Here is a 14,977-nt window from a genome sequence, read left to right as displayed (position 1 = left end):
TTGTATTTTAGGGTCCAAAGCTACTCTTCTTTAAAAGTCTGGTCCCATCAGTCCAGGTCTTATTTTCTGATTACAGAAACTCTGACCTGGCTGGCCATGGATCCTTCTGCATAGATGAAAATTCACCCTGCTTCAACAGAAATCTCAAACACATCCTTTTTGTTATTCTTGGTGCCTTGGGCTTTTATTGTTTCATTAAACTAGGTTTTTCTTCCAGTTCTGCCTCTGTTCCTGGGCGAACTTGGGCACATCGTCAGGTCCTGAGTGCCAGCGTTGCCTATCTCTGACACCTCACTCAAGTTCTTAACATGGAGTGAAGGGCTAGGAGCCAGGGCCATAGCTGGTGAACTTGCTGAGGTTAGTCACTAGGTGTACTAAACTTTTGCCTTTAGCCTAGTGGTGTGTTTCTTTAAAAAAATTAATTCCCACTGCACTTTCCTGATTGAGAAGTTAACACATTGTTATTGTTAGGCAGTACTGTTTTTTCCATAGTATACAAAATGAATCCTTCCCTTCAAAAGTGTGAATTCCAGGCTGCCAAAATTTCCATTTCAGACATTTAATAGTATACATAGAAAAATAAACTCTTAAGTTCACAAGTTAAGTTATGCTTACCTACATACCAATATTCTAAGAAGGAACGGAGACCAATTTAAAGCATACATCTGTCTTTAAATATTAAAAACACAAGATTGCTTCACTTAAGCGTCTCCAGCCAAATGCAGTATGTCAGTATTCCATAGAACGGAGCGTTGTTGTAGGCGAGTGCTGTCCTCTTTTCCCCTGGTGTGTGCATCATTCCTGGGCCACACTCAGGGAACAGCGTCTTTTTCTGAGGGAAAAGAAAAGGTGATTTTTAAGACACAGATCTAGCAGTGCCCAGAGCACCCTCTGCTGCATTTCCTTCCTCTGCTTGATATCCGGGCTCAGGTTAGAGTGAAGAAAGGAAAGGCGCTGCTTTTTCATGGTACTTGTGTGGAGCTGTTCTTGGCTGTTAACTCTTGAGGGATTCTCCTCCATGGAGCTCCCAGCTTTAGCCCAGGCAGTCCTCTAGCCCAGTTTTATTCTTAGGTCTGTGTGTGTGCTGATGGCCCCTTTGCCCAGCCTCCCAGGCCTGTTGGGCCCAGCCCTGCTCCCAGGTTTGTGCAGTACCTGCATAGCTTTGTGATGCACTCAGAGTCGTCCTGGCAAGAAGCTCCAATGGGCCTGAGGTAAACCCCTCTCCAAAATGGGGTCATTCTCCTTGGCCTTCTCTTTGCTGAACTCAGTTCCGGTATTGGGGAGCCACCTACCTGTGGGGCAAAACACTCACCTCAGATATACAAGAGCTGACCCCCTGCTGTGCACTTGGAAGAACCCCACCTCCCCCCATGCTATAGACCCAGAGCAGAAGGACCATTCCTCAGGACTGAATCTGGCTCTCTGAAGTTCTGCCCACAATTCCACCACCACCACCATCCCCACAACCCCAACATATGTATCCTTTCCTTACCTGGCCTAACAGCAACAGGCAGATCATAAGTACTGCGAAGAGTTTGAGGTGCCACATCTTGACGGGATATTGGAGCCTGAAAGCTGGGGACAGTTTCTGCATCCTTTTATAGACAAATCCGCCTCTTTTATGGTTGCCAGGTGAGATGGGGGCAAAGTTTATATTTACAGTCATGGTCAATTTAATGAGTTAATGTCTACCAGAGGAATCTGCTCAAGGCCTGTCTTTCAGGTACGTTGTATTTACCGATCCCTCGTCTGGACTTTGACTGTGTTGCTGGCTTGGATCTTTTCACTCATTTTACCAAGTCAGCACTGCCTCCTCCCCTTTGAAAAGCCACGTGAAGTCATTGAGGGAGACCAGGCACCTAGCCACATTTTGATTCCAAAATAGTTCAGTGAAATCATTCTATAATCAAAATAGAATTCAAATATTGAGGTCTTCAGAAATAATGTTGACCCCTTTCATCTTTGTCTAGAAAAGAAGTGCAGATACATTTTGTTATAGGCAGTGGGGTGAGGCCCTTATCTCCCTTCTGCGGGAGGATGCTTCAGCAAGCAGTGGTCTGCAGTGCCCTAGACCCCCGTTTATATGGATGGACTGTCATCCTAGTTATCTGTTCCACATCATCTCCCTAGAAGAGTCGAAACCCTGCTGCAGAAATGTTCAAAGTCTGTCCTACCTGCCACCTCCCGGGGAAAAGAAATCAGGACTGACTGATCTTTCAGTCATGGGTGAAGTGAATGAATGACTATTGGTTGGCTTTGTTTCCTTTTTAAAATAAAATGTAAATGAGGAGACAGCAGGGGCTCCTAAAGCAGTGGGAGAGATTGGTGGTGGTGGTGACAAATGTTGCAAACCTGGAATTGTGAGCTTTTCTGCCAGCAGCTGACTGGGCTTTTTACAGAGGACATCCTTCCAGCAGGCTGAGGGAAGCAGGCATAGGGCTGAGATCTCTCCAAAGCTCAAAAACATCCACCAGCTCAAGTGGGAACTGCTGCAGGATTGTAGACCAAGAAAGGGAATGTACCTAAACCATGAGTAGTTATGGTACTCGTTAAATGACAGACATTTAAATAAATTTATGGGGAAAGGTGTGAATACTGAGTAAGGAGATTTGTAGGACTTTAGATCTGCCAGTGACCTGGAAGGAAAAGCCAAGAAAACAAATGCAACAAGATTCTTTTTGTGCCTAGTGTCTCCCCGAACACTTGGCTGATACCTCTTTGCAAAGCACTTCTCATCTTCAGAGTTTGGTTGTGTGGTAAGAGACTGCCTGTTCCCCAAGGGGAAGTGGAGGAGGTGCAGCACAGCTGGAGGTGGAATGGGATGGTCACCAGTCCTCTTGCCAAGGGAGAAGAGGGTGGTATGGTGGACATCGAAGCTGAGATTGGGTGGGATGTGATGCCACAGATCTGTCTGCCTGATTCCAGTCCTCTCAGGAACATGGAACCTGGCCTGGAGGGAGACACCACTGCTTGCACATAAGGATCACTGAGAAACAGAACTATGTCAAACCCACTTAACCAATCCTGCAAGTCTGAGACTAGGTAGCTGCTCTTCCATTTCTTTACTCCTGGCTTAGACACAGAATGACCCCAAGTAGGGGCTTAATTAAGTACTGTTGTGGGGTGGGGAAGAGGCTGTATGGTGACCTAGTGAACATTGGGTAAGAACACAAATCTGATTAGGTAAGCAAAAGACTGAACAACCTGTTGTCCTAGAGCCAGCAGGATCTGTGGACTCGGCGCCAGCCTCCCCTCAACAAGCCTGGAGTTGATGTGCCAAATGGGATTTGGAACCTGCTCATTCCAAAGAGATACCTTCTCATGAGCCTCCATTTCTGCCTTCCTGTACTTCAACCAAAATCAAAGTAGCCTTTTGTGTGAACATAAGCCAATACCACAGCTGAGGGAAGGGTCTGCTCTGAGTCCCCTCTGTGAGGGGAAAAAAGGACCATTCAGCGTGGGTGTGACAACACTGCAGAAGCCTTTGTGGCTCGAGCCTCTCTCTGCCTTGTGTGCTATCCCTCCTCCCAGAAGAAAAGATCCATTAGTTACTGCCTGTGGAAGGAATCACCGTGAGGGAAAGAATTTCAACATATGTCCACACTAACTCTGTAGTTGTTTTATTTAAGTATGGAGCAAAAATCAAACCTTTAAAAGCAAAGTGGCATCCAGACAGCTTTAAGTTGAAGTGATAGCAATTGTCCACAGCCATCCCACATCCTTGAGCAGAATCGTGAAGGCCTATTCCTGAAATTAAAAAAAAAAATTTTTTTTAAATCCAGGCACTCTCTGCATTCAAGTACTTTGCTGAGTAAATCGATGCAAAACTACATGTTCCACCCTCCAGCAGAAAGGTCTCGGCAGCCTTTAATAGTTTGAGCCATAAGGAGAAAGAGTGCTTAGCTGGAAGGCAGGAGCCAGGGGCCTAGGTAGGGTAACTGACCAGGCCAGCCTTTCCCCTCTTTGGGCTTTAGTTTCTTGTTCTGTCGTGAGACAGGAGGATCTCTAAGGCCTCTCAGAACTCAACATGTTGGGGTTCAAGTGATTAATTTACAAGAAGTAAATGACTGAACACATTTGACAGCTTATACCTTGGTAACTCTTAATACAGCTCCTAGGGATTTTCTGTTTCTGAGATTAAGTGCCTAGAATGAAATGGGAGACAGAGGGCTTAGCTACATGAGCAGCTGTTTGAAACACATTCCAGGTGAATAGAAGATCACTAGGGCACAACAGTAACGGGAAACTTTTTTGCTATCCCTGAGCAGAAGGTACCTAATGAAAAATGAAAGACTCTGAAATGGAAAAACTTCCAGGTAAAACTTCAACAAAGGGTCAAAGTGTATTTGCTCTTTTGCTGGCTAGAACTGTCATGGACTTCTGGGCCTGCATCTCTGGGACTGTGGGCTGACTGGAGTCCCCTTTGCTGCATTCTGCAGCCCAGAGAGGAAAGCCCTGGGGGAGCAGGAGCACTGCTGGGGAAAAGGGCTAAAGGAACACCGGATTGTGCCCCAGCAGCAGGTGAAGGAGCATACTCCGGCTGGAGGCTCCAGGTGGGTGGGTTACAGGCAGAGGCCACAGCAGTGGTCTCTCTTCCTTAAGAGACTTCACCCACTTTCCTTTTTATGGATTTCTACAGATAGAATAGTCCATAAAATGACCCCAAATCCCACATCACATACGAGAGCACTGAGCTATGACAACTCATATTCCACACCCACCAGCACCCTGCTGCACAGAGCTCTGTGTCCCCAAGTTTAAAGAGGAAAGCCCTTTGGAAGGAGACAGGCTTAAAGCACCCTTAAACAATTTTATCCCAAAGCAGAAGCTCAGCACATGAAAGGGCTCAGAGAACCCCTCCTCAGTAAAGCACACCTGGAATAAAAGGATTCAGACCAACAGGCTCAGTGCCTGGTCTGGACTGAGGAAGAGTAAGTTGGATTTTGAGCTGGTATCTCAAAAGGACTCATAGAACCAGGAATAAAAGTCCAAGGGTAAAATGAAGCCAAGATGGGAGATGGTGGCCATCGCCCCTAGGAAGCTTGGGGCCAAAATCAGAGGGGAAAAATTCAGATTAATGTCCTGTTAAGGCAATCATCGATCTTCCCCTGGCCGTGAGCCTGTTCAAACAATACAAAGTTTAGGAAGGGTACATTCACAGCTTCTTCAGGTCCACAGCTTTCATTAGATTCTCAAAGGCGTCTATGACCCCAAAACACCGCAGTTCAAGCAGCAAGCCCTGGGAATAAACTTGGACAAAGAGCCAAACTGGAAAATTAGACTGTTTGGTGAGGCAAGAGTTTTCATCACACCACTGTCCTTTGTTAAGCTTGCACCATCCTGCCGGACTCTTCCATATCAGTCATTTCACTGTTACCTCAGCCCTAAGGCTCTGTATTATTAACACATCTATTTTATGGGTGAGAAGCTCAAAGCTAAGGAATGTGGATTTCTTGCCTGCATCACACAGTGAGGAAGCAACAAAGGATATGGGCCCAAGTCTGTCCACCTCAGCCTCACCTCCTTACCCTGTGTCACAATGCAATCTATCTTGGCCGATTTTTGTTTTGAGGTATTTTAATTTTGATTCCTAAAAGGCAGGAGCAATCATTAGAATAAATGAAGATATACTCTGGGCCAGAAGCTGAGCTCACTGTAAAAGTTGCTGCTCTGGACCCAAGTGTCCTTAGAAGAGAAGTTTCTAGAACTAGAGCAGGGAACCAGAAGCATACAACTGCCAGCACTTGTCCCCACCACCTCCTGGTGTATGGAACAGGGTATCTTTTTCCACCACAAAGATTGTTCAAAGGCTCTAAAACAGGGGTAAACTTTTTCCATAAAGGGCCAGAGAGTAAATATTTTAAGCTTTATGGACCACACATGGTTGAAATCCACCATTAGCAACCTGGTACAAACACAGCCAGTTTGCTGACCCTAGTTCTAGAGGCAAAGGAGTCACCTCACCCCTTCCTCTGACAGCTGACTTCCTCCCAGGCTAAGGCAGGCTTGCCTTAGGAGGAAAGGTGGTACAGCATAGCTCTCACAGCATGAACTTGCTTGCCAGACTCTACCATTCACTGGCTGTATAATTCTGGGCAAATTACTTATCCTCTCTATGCCTGTGTCCTTATTTGCAAATTAAGTGTAACAGTGATACTTACTTCAAGAGGTAGCTGTGAGGTTTAAAACACTTTTATTTGTGTAAAAGGCTAAGAAAAGTAATTACATAATGACAATACAGTTACTAGATTTTATTGTCATTGTGGCAGCGGAGGCTGGGAGCCAACGTTCCCTACAATACATGCCATCCACAGGAGTAGCTGCAGCTACTGTTTTGTAGATTACAGAACAAGGGGTGAGCCACAATCCTTCACCAAACTCAGAGACTGGCCAAAATTGTTCAGGCCTCATGCTGGAGAGGGGAGTTTATGAACTTGAAAATTAGCAGACACATCCAAGGACTCTGCTCATAAAAATGCAAAATCACAACAGTGTAGCCCATAATAAGTTTATTGTGTCTTCAGGACACTACAATGTAGACTCCTCTCCCAGAGAAGGGTCTTTCAGAGACAAGGAACCATTATCCAGATGAGCTGCTCATTTGTCATTTTCATAAGTAGCTGGATTCTTCCTTTTCGATCTCTCAAACTCTTGGGTTCCCCACGTGTAGAGAAGATAAAACGCTACAAATGCTATAAAAATAAAAAATGAGAGTAAGCAGTGAGCACATATAAGGCACAAGGGTCCCAGTCCTCATTTCTGACTCAGCATATTCTGCCCTCCTGTCTCTAGTTTTTAAGAAAGCACTCTTAAACCAGATCAGGAAAGGCTGCATTACACACACATTTTACAGGTGGCCCAAAGAAAGGAGTTCACCGAGGAAAATTTGTTACCAAATCTTCCCTATCTCTCCCCTGTTGCACATTTTAAAATACTTTAATGAGATAACAGATCAAGTTCACACAACATAAACATCATTTAACCATTTTGAAATGTACACTTCTGTGAGTTTCAGCAAATTCACAATATTGTGCAACTCGCATCACCATCTGTTGCACATTTAACACAGAACAGTTCATCTCTAAAAAAGAAGTGGGTAAAGATGACCTCAGATGGAGACGATGGAGTCACATAAGTGACCTTGGGCCAGTCCTTTTAAGTTCTCCGTGACTCACTTCCCTCATCTGTAGGATAGGGAGGATGCTATGACCAGTTCAAGGGCCTTCAAGAATATCCAGTGAGAAAACGTGTGCATGGCAAGCTGCAGGGCGCCCGCCCGTCGCAGAGCGCTCACTGAGGGGACCCGCCGTTCCCACGGTGGATGGAAGTCCAGACCCCCGCCTAGCCAAGGAACTCACGCGGCGCGACCCTAAGGATGCACGCCCGAGTGCGGCGCAGCACGTTGGGGATGCCCTTGCTGAAGTAGTTCGGAAAGGCGCGCTGCTCGAAGGGCGACAAGCTGTAGGTGATCACATGCCGCATCCGCGTCAGGTGCCCAAACTCGCGGCCCATGGTCGCAGCGGCGCCTGCAGTACGGAGGGAGGACAGACGCTGGGCTCAAGCCCGGGACGCGCCGCCCCCAACCCGAGACCCTCCCCGGCGTCCCCCGTTTCTCCCAGCCTAGGCGGCGCCCCCACCCTCCCGAGGCCACCGAGATCGGGCGGCAGAACCTCACCCCCGCACCGAGGTCACCTCGCCCTCCACAGTACGGGATCCACCGGCCTCAGCCCGCCACTTCCGGTAGGGACGGGCGCCGCGCTAGGAGGCGGTGACGTCACTTCCGGGAGCGCAATTTCCCGGCCGTCTCCAGGGGGAGGCGCCGTTTCCTCCGTGCGGGAGAGAAGTGCCCTGGACAGGTGACGTGTGGTGGGCGGTGCTTGGGCGGGGGGTGGGGCCTAGCACGATTGGCGGGCACTGGGACGGGGGTACCCCCCGAGCCCCTCTAGCTTCTCTTGGGTCTTCGCCCTTCTGAGGAGCCGCTGGAGGCGGCCAGAGCTGGGCGGGACCAAGAGGTGAAGAGCAAGGTGACTGCCAACTTCGAGGGTCGAGACAGCCGCGCGCTAAAGGCCGGTGTCCTCCCGCGGTGGAGAGCGCCCCGGAGGCCGGAGGAGGTGCCGCCTGGCAGCCGACACGAGGTTTTATACGGTCCTGTCCAGTGGCTGGAACTGGGATCGGTTATGTTCAGACCATCATTGACCCCAGGACCCGAGTCAAGGACACGGATCTGGGACTTCTCTTGGCAGCCACCGGATTACAGTGGCAGAGTGTAGACTTTTCCAGGAGAGATTAAAACGTTTCCTCAAATCCAGCCACAACAGACTTCACATAATTGTCCAGCAACTGCTGAACAACTGTTAGTGGTGGGAGGAGGGAAGGAAGAGGCGACCTTCACAGCAGCCAGCTCTCCCCTCTCCACGACAGGGCTTGGCCAGGGACGGACTGTCAGGTTGCCCACAATTCGCTCCACTTCCCAGGGAGGGAGGCAGGAACGTGTGTAAGGCGATATCATTTTTGGGAAAGTGCTTTCTACTTAAGAATGCTGCTGTCCTGTGCAGCTGACTGACTTTCCCACTTGATGCAGCATGTCTGTACATGTTTTGTTCATGGAATTGCTAGCCGTATGTAATCTAGATCCAAGTTTGCATTCAACAGTTTGAGTGCGTTTTATAACCCTGCTTACCAGTGACCGGCTAGGGGAAGCTTGGCAGGCAATGAACTTAAAATTTACAAATATACCTTAGTTTTATCAGCCCAGGCCCTGCATAGACTGGTTCTGTATCTTGTACTGTGAGTGTAGGTTGACTTTCTCTCAGAAAACAGTCTCCTTAGGGGTGGCACTGGATATCCTCTCATTTCAGCTATCCAAGGTGCACCCTTGTCTCATTTTTCTGAAACATAATCTCTAACCTGATCTCCGCTCAGAGGCGGAAACATAAATACTTACAAGAGTTAAGAACAAAAATACCCTAGCAAATTCTACCACCATTTGAGTGATTAATGAAAAACAAATAAAACTTTATTTTCTAGCACCTGCAAAGACGTATAGAATAGACCTTTCAAGCAAAGTTTGTGTAGGCAAATGTGCAGACCAAAGTGAAGGCATCAAGGTGTTATAAAATGAGTCAAGATTAAAGGTGACATCCTCCTTTTTAAGGCATGTTGCAGTAATCCAAGTACATATCCTTATTAAGCTACCTCAGAGAACTATGCAACTTAGCAGTTTTCTGCTCTCTGGAATTTCAATGCCAATTGCGACTTTCTCTCACCCTCCAAATCAGCATGCAGTAAATAATTATTCTAAGCACCTGAAAATGGGAGCGGTGGGGAGGATAAAGAAGAGTAAACCCAATACCATAAATTGCATACCCACAGATCTGCCAAACATTGTGAATAATTAGCTTTTCCATATGCCTTGGAAGTTTCAGCAAATACCTAAGGAACATTTTAAGAATCCTACTCGCTCTGAAAAAATGAGTGGTTTTATTTTAAGATCACTCCTCAATTTCTCTTAGCCTTTCAGCTACATGATTAGACCATTAGTATAATGATAACTTAAGACATTTTAAATAAATGCCAGGGAAAAGGAAGAGGAAAGCTAAATAACCAAATATATCCATATGTAAGGAGGACAAATTGGATAAATAGGGTTCTGTCAGGTGTTTGACATATAGCTGATAGAACTATCTTCAGCTGGGCATCCTTGAGGTCTGATTACAGAAGTGAACCTAGCCCACCCACACACCTAAATTTTATTTAAGAGACCAACCGAGGCTCTTCCTGGTTTGTAGGAAGACTGGTATGGGGAAATGTGCTCCTTGCTAATTCTTCCAAGCCATGGCACTTCCCAGCAAATTCTTCCTTTGGTTTTGCTGCTTTGCTTGGCTCTATTTTCCTATTAGCCTTGGTTCTCAGGCTTCTAGCAGAGAAGCTCAGATTGCCGCTAGTGCTGCATTGGAATCTGAGGCTCAGCCTTGGTCTTTGCTACAGCCTCTAGATGAGAGACACAGATCTGGCCTCCTTTCCCCTCTCTTCAGAGTTCTCTATGATGGGCCAGATGGGGCCCCTAGGCTGCAGCCAGACGCCAGAGCTTTGCGCTACATGAAGAGGCTCTATATGGCATATGCTACCAAGGAGGGGATCCCCAAATCCAACAGAAGTCCCCTCTACAACACTGTTCGGCTCTTCACCCCCTGTGCCCAGCACAAGCAGGCTCCTGGGGACCAGGCAACAGGTGTGTAGGAGCAGATTGGGTAATGGGTAGAGGGAAGATGATAGACCTTCTCCTTTCCATTACAGAAAGGAGCTGTGTTTTGCGCCTTGAACGGCATTTTACTTTGCAATTATTCAATATCAAAATCCAAGCAAATCTGGTACTTGAACTTACTGTTTCCTCCTTATGTCCTCATGAGTTACGGTGGGTTAATATGATAGAATTTTAGAGCTAGAAGAGACTTAATGGCTCAGTAGGCTGATGAAAGTGCTGCTAGGGTTAGTGTCTTGTCCAGGGTCACAAAATCAAGACTGGAAACCAGGCATTTTGACTTCCAGTTGCTTATTCTTCCCATTCTACCAATGCTGGACTGGAAATGAGCCTAAAATACCTTTTACAGCTATTGGTGTGCTTTATGAAACAGAATGTTTTCTCTGTAGTTTTTGCTGTGAGTGGAAAGCTTAAGTCCCAGTGGATCTTTGTAAGAACGCAGTGTTAGCTGACAGTCTTGGGTGTGTGAGAGAAGGGAGCAGCACTATAAAAAACAAAAACAATATTCACTAGCTCCTGACTTCTAACCCAGCAGGTCAGTTGTGGCTCGTTAAAACCCTTCTTTGATGTCCTATTTTATTATAGTGGGTTTTTGAGCGTCTGTTGTCAGTCTCAAGTGTTCCCAATTAACATAGACAGTAAGTTTTCTTTATTGACTCTTTCAATAAGGACTTAGAATGCCTTAACAAGCCTGGTAAGTGTTTTTTCTTTTTTTCCCTAAGTTTTTGGGTGGGGAGCTAATTAGGTTTTTAATTTATTTTTTAATGGAGGTACTGGGGCTTGAATCCAGGACCACATGCATGCTAAGCACACACTCTACCACTGAGCTATACCCTCCCCCTGCCACTAAGTGTTTATTTTGGTGTAGTTTTCCCTTTACAGACTCTCCAAGAGAAAAATAATGCTTTCCTTTTTAGCATTCCCTGTGTTTGGAGCAAATTATTTAGATTCTGAAACTTCAGAATGTAGAGACCCCTGTTTTAATTTATCACCAAAGCGGCTCTGACTTCCTGGTGATAAAGTACCCAGCTGTAAGCGCTGATTATCTGCTTTTTCTTCATAACTCCCATCTCACCCCCGCTTTTGTTTTGAGGCTTGAGAAAGTGGGAAAAGAGGGGCAAAAGCACATACTGAGGTACTAACTCCTTGATTTGACTTCCTGCTATGTTCCATTTGTATTGAGCACTACTGGTGGATTGTTTTTCTTCTCAGGAACCCTTCCATCAGTGGACCTGCTGTTTAACCTGGATCGTGTTACTGCTGTTGAACATTTACTCAAGTCAGTCTTGCTATACACTTTCAGCAATTCCGTTGCTTTTCCTTCTCCTGCTAAATGTGTGTTTAACCTGGTGATTAAAGAGCCAGAGCTTTCTAGCAAGACTCCCCCTAAAGCTCCAAACTCATTTACCGTTAACTCACAGTTTGAATTTAGAAAGAAATACAAATGGATTGAGATTGATGTGACCGCTGTCCTTCAGCCCCTAGTGGCCTCCAACAGGAGGAGTATTCACATGTCTGTAAATTTTACATGTCTGACAGCCCAGCCGCAGCGTCCTTCAGCACAGAAAAGTCCACTTCATACGACTCTCCTGGTGCCCCCCTCACTGCTTTTATATCTGAATGACACAAGTGCTGAGGCTTATCACAGGCGGTATTCCCACCACCATAAAAGGAGGCCTTCACATGTTCCTGACCAGAAGGGAGGGCTGTCCACTTACCCCACGGGAGAAGAGGCTGCTGAGCCTGTAAGAGCTTCCCGTCACCGGAGAGATCAGGAAACGGTCAGCTCTGAATTGAAGAAGCCTCTGGTTCCAGCTTCACTCAATCTGAGTGAATACTTCAAACAGTTTCTTTTTCCCCAGAATGAGTGTGAGCTCCACGACTTTAGACTTAGCTTTAGTCAGCTGAAGTGGGACAACTGGATTGTGGCCCCACGCAAATACAACCCTCGATACTGTAAAGGGGACTGTCCGAGGGCAGCGGGACATCGGTACGGCTCCCCGGTTCACACCATGGTGCAGAACGTCATCCACGAAAAGCTCGACCCCTCAGTGCCGCACTCGTCCTGTGTGCCTGCCAAGTACAGTCCTTTGAGTGTTTTGACCATTGAGACTGATGGCTCAATTGCTTATAAAGAATATGAAGATATGATAGCCACTCAGTGCACCTGTCGTTAACATCGGGCCCTCTAAACTAAAACCTTGAGCCTCTCAGGCAAAATAAATGCTGTGTGCCTATCTGTGCCTTCAGGAGAAAGCTTCGTGTGTCAGATCTCTATAAGGCAGTGTGCGTCGTGTAAAGGGGGGCCTGTGTAGATTAGCACATTCGGTGGTACCTGTCAGTGTAAAGGGCTAACATCTGCATTTTTTATTTCCAAGTGTAAATGAGTTGCCATTATTTTGGAGAGCTTTAAATTTTTTTCCCTGAGTTATTTTTTTCTTTTCGGAGGAGTCTTGTTTTTGACGTAAAAACTTAATTAGCATAAATTGTGGTTGGGATTGCAGCACTGAATAGACAATTCAGAGTGCTGTAGTCTTGTTTAATGGAAGAATAAATTTCTGTCAGTGGCAAAAATTGTGTGTAACTTTAATTAAAGATTTGCTTTTTAATTGTCATTTGATGGGGAGAGAAAGTATATTGAAAAGCTAGTCTTGGCTCAACTTTTTATCCCTTTTGCCGAGTGAAAGATACTAACTTCTCCCTAAATCCCCATCAGGTGAGAGTCCCTAGACTAGAGAATATGCAATGTAACCCATTTCTGTTGTATTTGTGATTGGTGCTAACTTTGCTCCTTAGATGGCTAGTGTAAATCAGCTGACTCACATCAAACAGTAACATTTGTCCCATTTATTTAAAGGAAATTGCTTGCAAATTTTCCCAAGAAAATGCAGTGTTCAAGATTTTTTTTGAAATGTACCATCTCCTTTATATAGTTAAAATTTCTGACCCTTTGGAAGGAGGTCAAGAAGCACTTTTTCCTTTGTTGGTTGGTTTTTGCTGCTTTCCCTCAGCTCCTATCACTCCACCCCCATAGATTTTTTCCAGGTGGATTTAGTACTGTTAGCACTAAATGAAGTTGGCAGCGGCTAGGTTATGTTACAGAGCGGGCCTTGTTTGGGTATGAGGGCTTTCCTGTAAAATCTACCCTGAGAGAGCCCTGGAGGTACAGAGTTGGGGCTAATGCAGTGATTTCTGTTTCAGAGTTCGTAAAACCCTGCTCTACAAACTAAGATCGTAAGAAGTACTTCTTGTAAATGATCTTTGCTTGGTGCTTAGTGTCTAAAGAAGTCAGCTGGGATTTTGATTTAAATTAGTTAGAGATATATTGTCATCTTAACAATGTTAAGTGTTCATTCCACAAACCTGGGATGTTTTCCATCTATTTAGTTCCTATTTTCGTTTTTTTCAACAATGTTTTGTTTTTTAAGTATGATTTGTGCTTTCCACTGTTAAATTGATTTCTAGGTATTTTGTTCTTTTTGATGCTATTGGGAATGGAATTTTTTTTTAAATTTCTAAACGTTATTGAAGTATAGTCAGTTTATGATGCTGTGTCAATTTCTGGTGTACAGCATAATGTTTCAGTCATGCATTTACATACATATATTCCTTTTCATATTCTTTTTCATTATAGCTTACTAGAAGATGTTGAATATAGTTCCATGTGCTATACCGTAGAAACGTGCTGATTACCTATCTTATATATATTAGTTAATATCTATAAATTGGAATTGTTTTCTTAACTTCATTTTTTAATTGTTTCCTAGTGCTATGTTGCATACACATTACTGCACATACAGACAGAAATGCTCTATTACCTGCTCATGATTTTTTTCCTCTAAAAAACATTTTTCAGAAAAATAGGATGGAAAACAAGTTTTTAGGTGGCCCAATTTCCAAATAACTTTGCCATCTTGTGTAACCTGAAGGAGTCATTATTTGTAAATGATGTTGCAAGTATAAGAGAGAAATGGTATTTCAAGGGTTTTGAATCATCCTCTGTCATTCCTAGCAGTATAGAATGGCAAGGGCATGAGTAATGGTGGGAGGATACAAATGAGCCTATTTGAAAGTAAATCTCCTTGAAATATGGCTGTTGTCAAATGGACAGAATGGAATCTATCAACTTTAAGGGTTCTTCATAGCTCCCCAGTTACCCTAAACTGACTTTTTCCCCCTTGAAACAGGGGAATTTGTTTTGCTTTGTTGTTTCTGTCTTTTTCCACGGCCTAGTTCTGTGGCTGAGTAAGGAATATGGTCTGTAATCAGAAGGTTTTGAAAAGAAGAAAATGAAGGGGTGGTTCTGATGGAAGTTAAGTATTAGTCAATGCCAAAACGAGGACTAGAAAAATAGTCCATCCGTATAGGTAAGTTCTAAAATTGACTTCAGACACTTAGGCACAGTGTGGTGAGGCTACAGCTGAGTAATGATAGCTCGAAGAACTCTAAGCTTGCCGCCTCCCCCTCCACCCTTAGGCTTCATTTGTAAATCTAGTCTCTTTCATTCATTGTACAGTGTTAATACTCAGGGCTTATATATCTGCTACATTTAAACTTCAAAGATTCTCTTCTACACAATTGAGGAGGATCTAATAGTCTCCCAACTGCCTCCTCCGTATGAAACCTGTTTTTCTTCGGTTACTTTGATAAAAGCTACTGCTTTAGAAAATAAATGGGAAAGGACAACAGTGATTTTGATCTGGAAATTCAAGGATG

At 44.9% G+C, this 14,977-nt stretch overlaps 3 protein-coding genes across 4 annotated transcripts; 1 reads left to right on the top strand and 2 right to left on the bottom strand.

The window, feature by feature from the left end:
- Positions 1 to 651: 651 nt before the first annotated feature.
- LEAP2 (liver enriched antimicrobial peptide 2) lies at positions 652 to 1,748 on the bottom strand. Its single transcript, XM_010971607.3, has 3 exons — positions 1,493 to 1,748; positions 1,153 to 1,292; positions 652 to 832 (listed from the first exon to the last, which is right to left on the bottom strand). The coding sequence occupies exons 1-3, from the start codon at positions 1,664 to 1,666 to the stop codon at positions 796 to 798; spliced, it is 351 nt and encodes a 116-aa protein (XP_010969909.1). The 5' UTR covers positions 1,667 to 1,748; the 3' UTR covers positions 652 to 795.
- Positions 1,749 to 6,494: 4,746 nt separating this feature from the next.
- Positions 6,495 to 7,832, bottom strand: UQCRQ (ubiquinol-cytochrome c reductase complex III subunit VII). Its single transcript, XM_010971603.3, has 3 exons — positions 7,676 to 7,832; positions 7,359 to 7,526; positions 6,495 to 6,692 (listed from the first exon to the last, which is right to left on the bottom strand). The coding sequence occupies exons 2-3, from the start codon at positions 7,510 to 7,512 to the stop codon at positions 6,598 to 6,600; spliced, it is 249 nt and encodes an 82-aa protein (XP_010969905.1). The 5' UTR covers positions 7,513 to 7,526; positions 7,676 to 7,832; the 3' UTR covers positions 6,495 to 6,597.
- On the top strand, positions 7,750 to 12,982 carry GDF9 (growth differentiation factor 9). Of its 2 annotated transcripts, none has more exons than XR_012505635.1 (2): positions 7,750 to 7,856; positions 11,474 to 11,607. XR_012505635.1 is itself a non-coding variant. In XM_010971602.2 (2 exons), the coding sequence occupies exons 1-2, from the start codon at positions 9,835 to 9,837 to the stop codon at positions 12,436 to 12,438; spliced, it is 1,362 nt and encodes a 453-aa protein (XP_010969904.1). In that variant the 5' UTR covers positions 7,995 to 9,834; the 3' UTR covers positions 12,439 to 12,982. The 2 variants fall into 2 exon arrangements, 1 of the variants encoding a protein (XP_010969904.1); XM_010971602.2 differs by lacking the exon at positions 7,750 to 7,856 and adding an exon at positions 7,995 to 10,231 and having other exon boundaries at positions 11,474 to 12,982.
- The last annotated feature ends 1,995 nt before the right edge of the window (positions 12,983 to 14,977 follow it).

The sequence above is a fragment of the Camelus bactrianus genome, chromosome 3 (genome assembly GCF_048773025.1).
Source record: "Camelus bactrianus isolate YW-2024 breed Bactrian camel chromosome 3, ASM4877302v1, whole genome shotgun sequence".
NCBI lineage: Eukaryota > Metazoa > Chordata > Mammalia > Artiodactyla > Camelidae > Camelus > Camelus bactrianus.
Note: the sequence above shows the minus strand (reverse complement) of the source record. Positions and strands in the feature narration are given on the sequence as shown.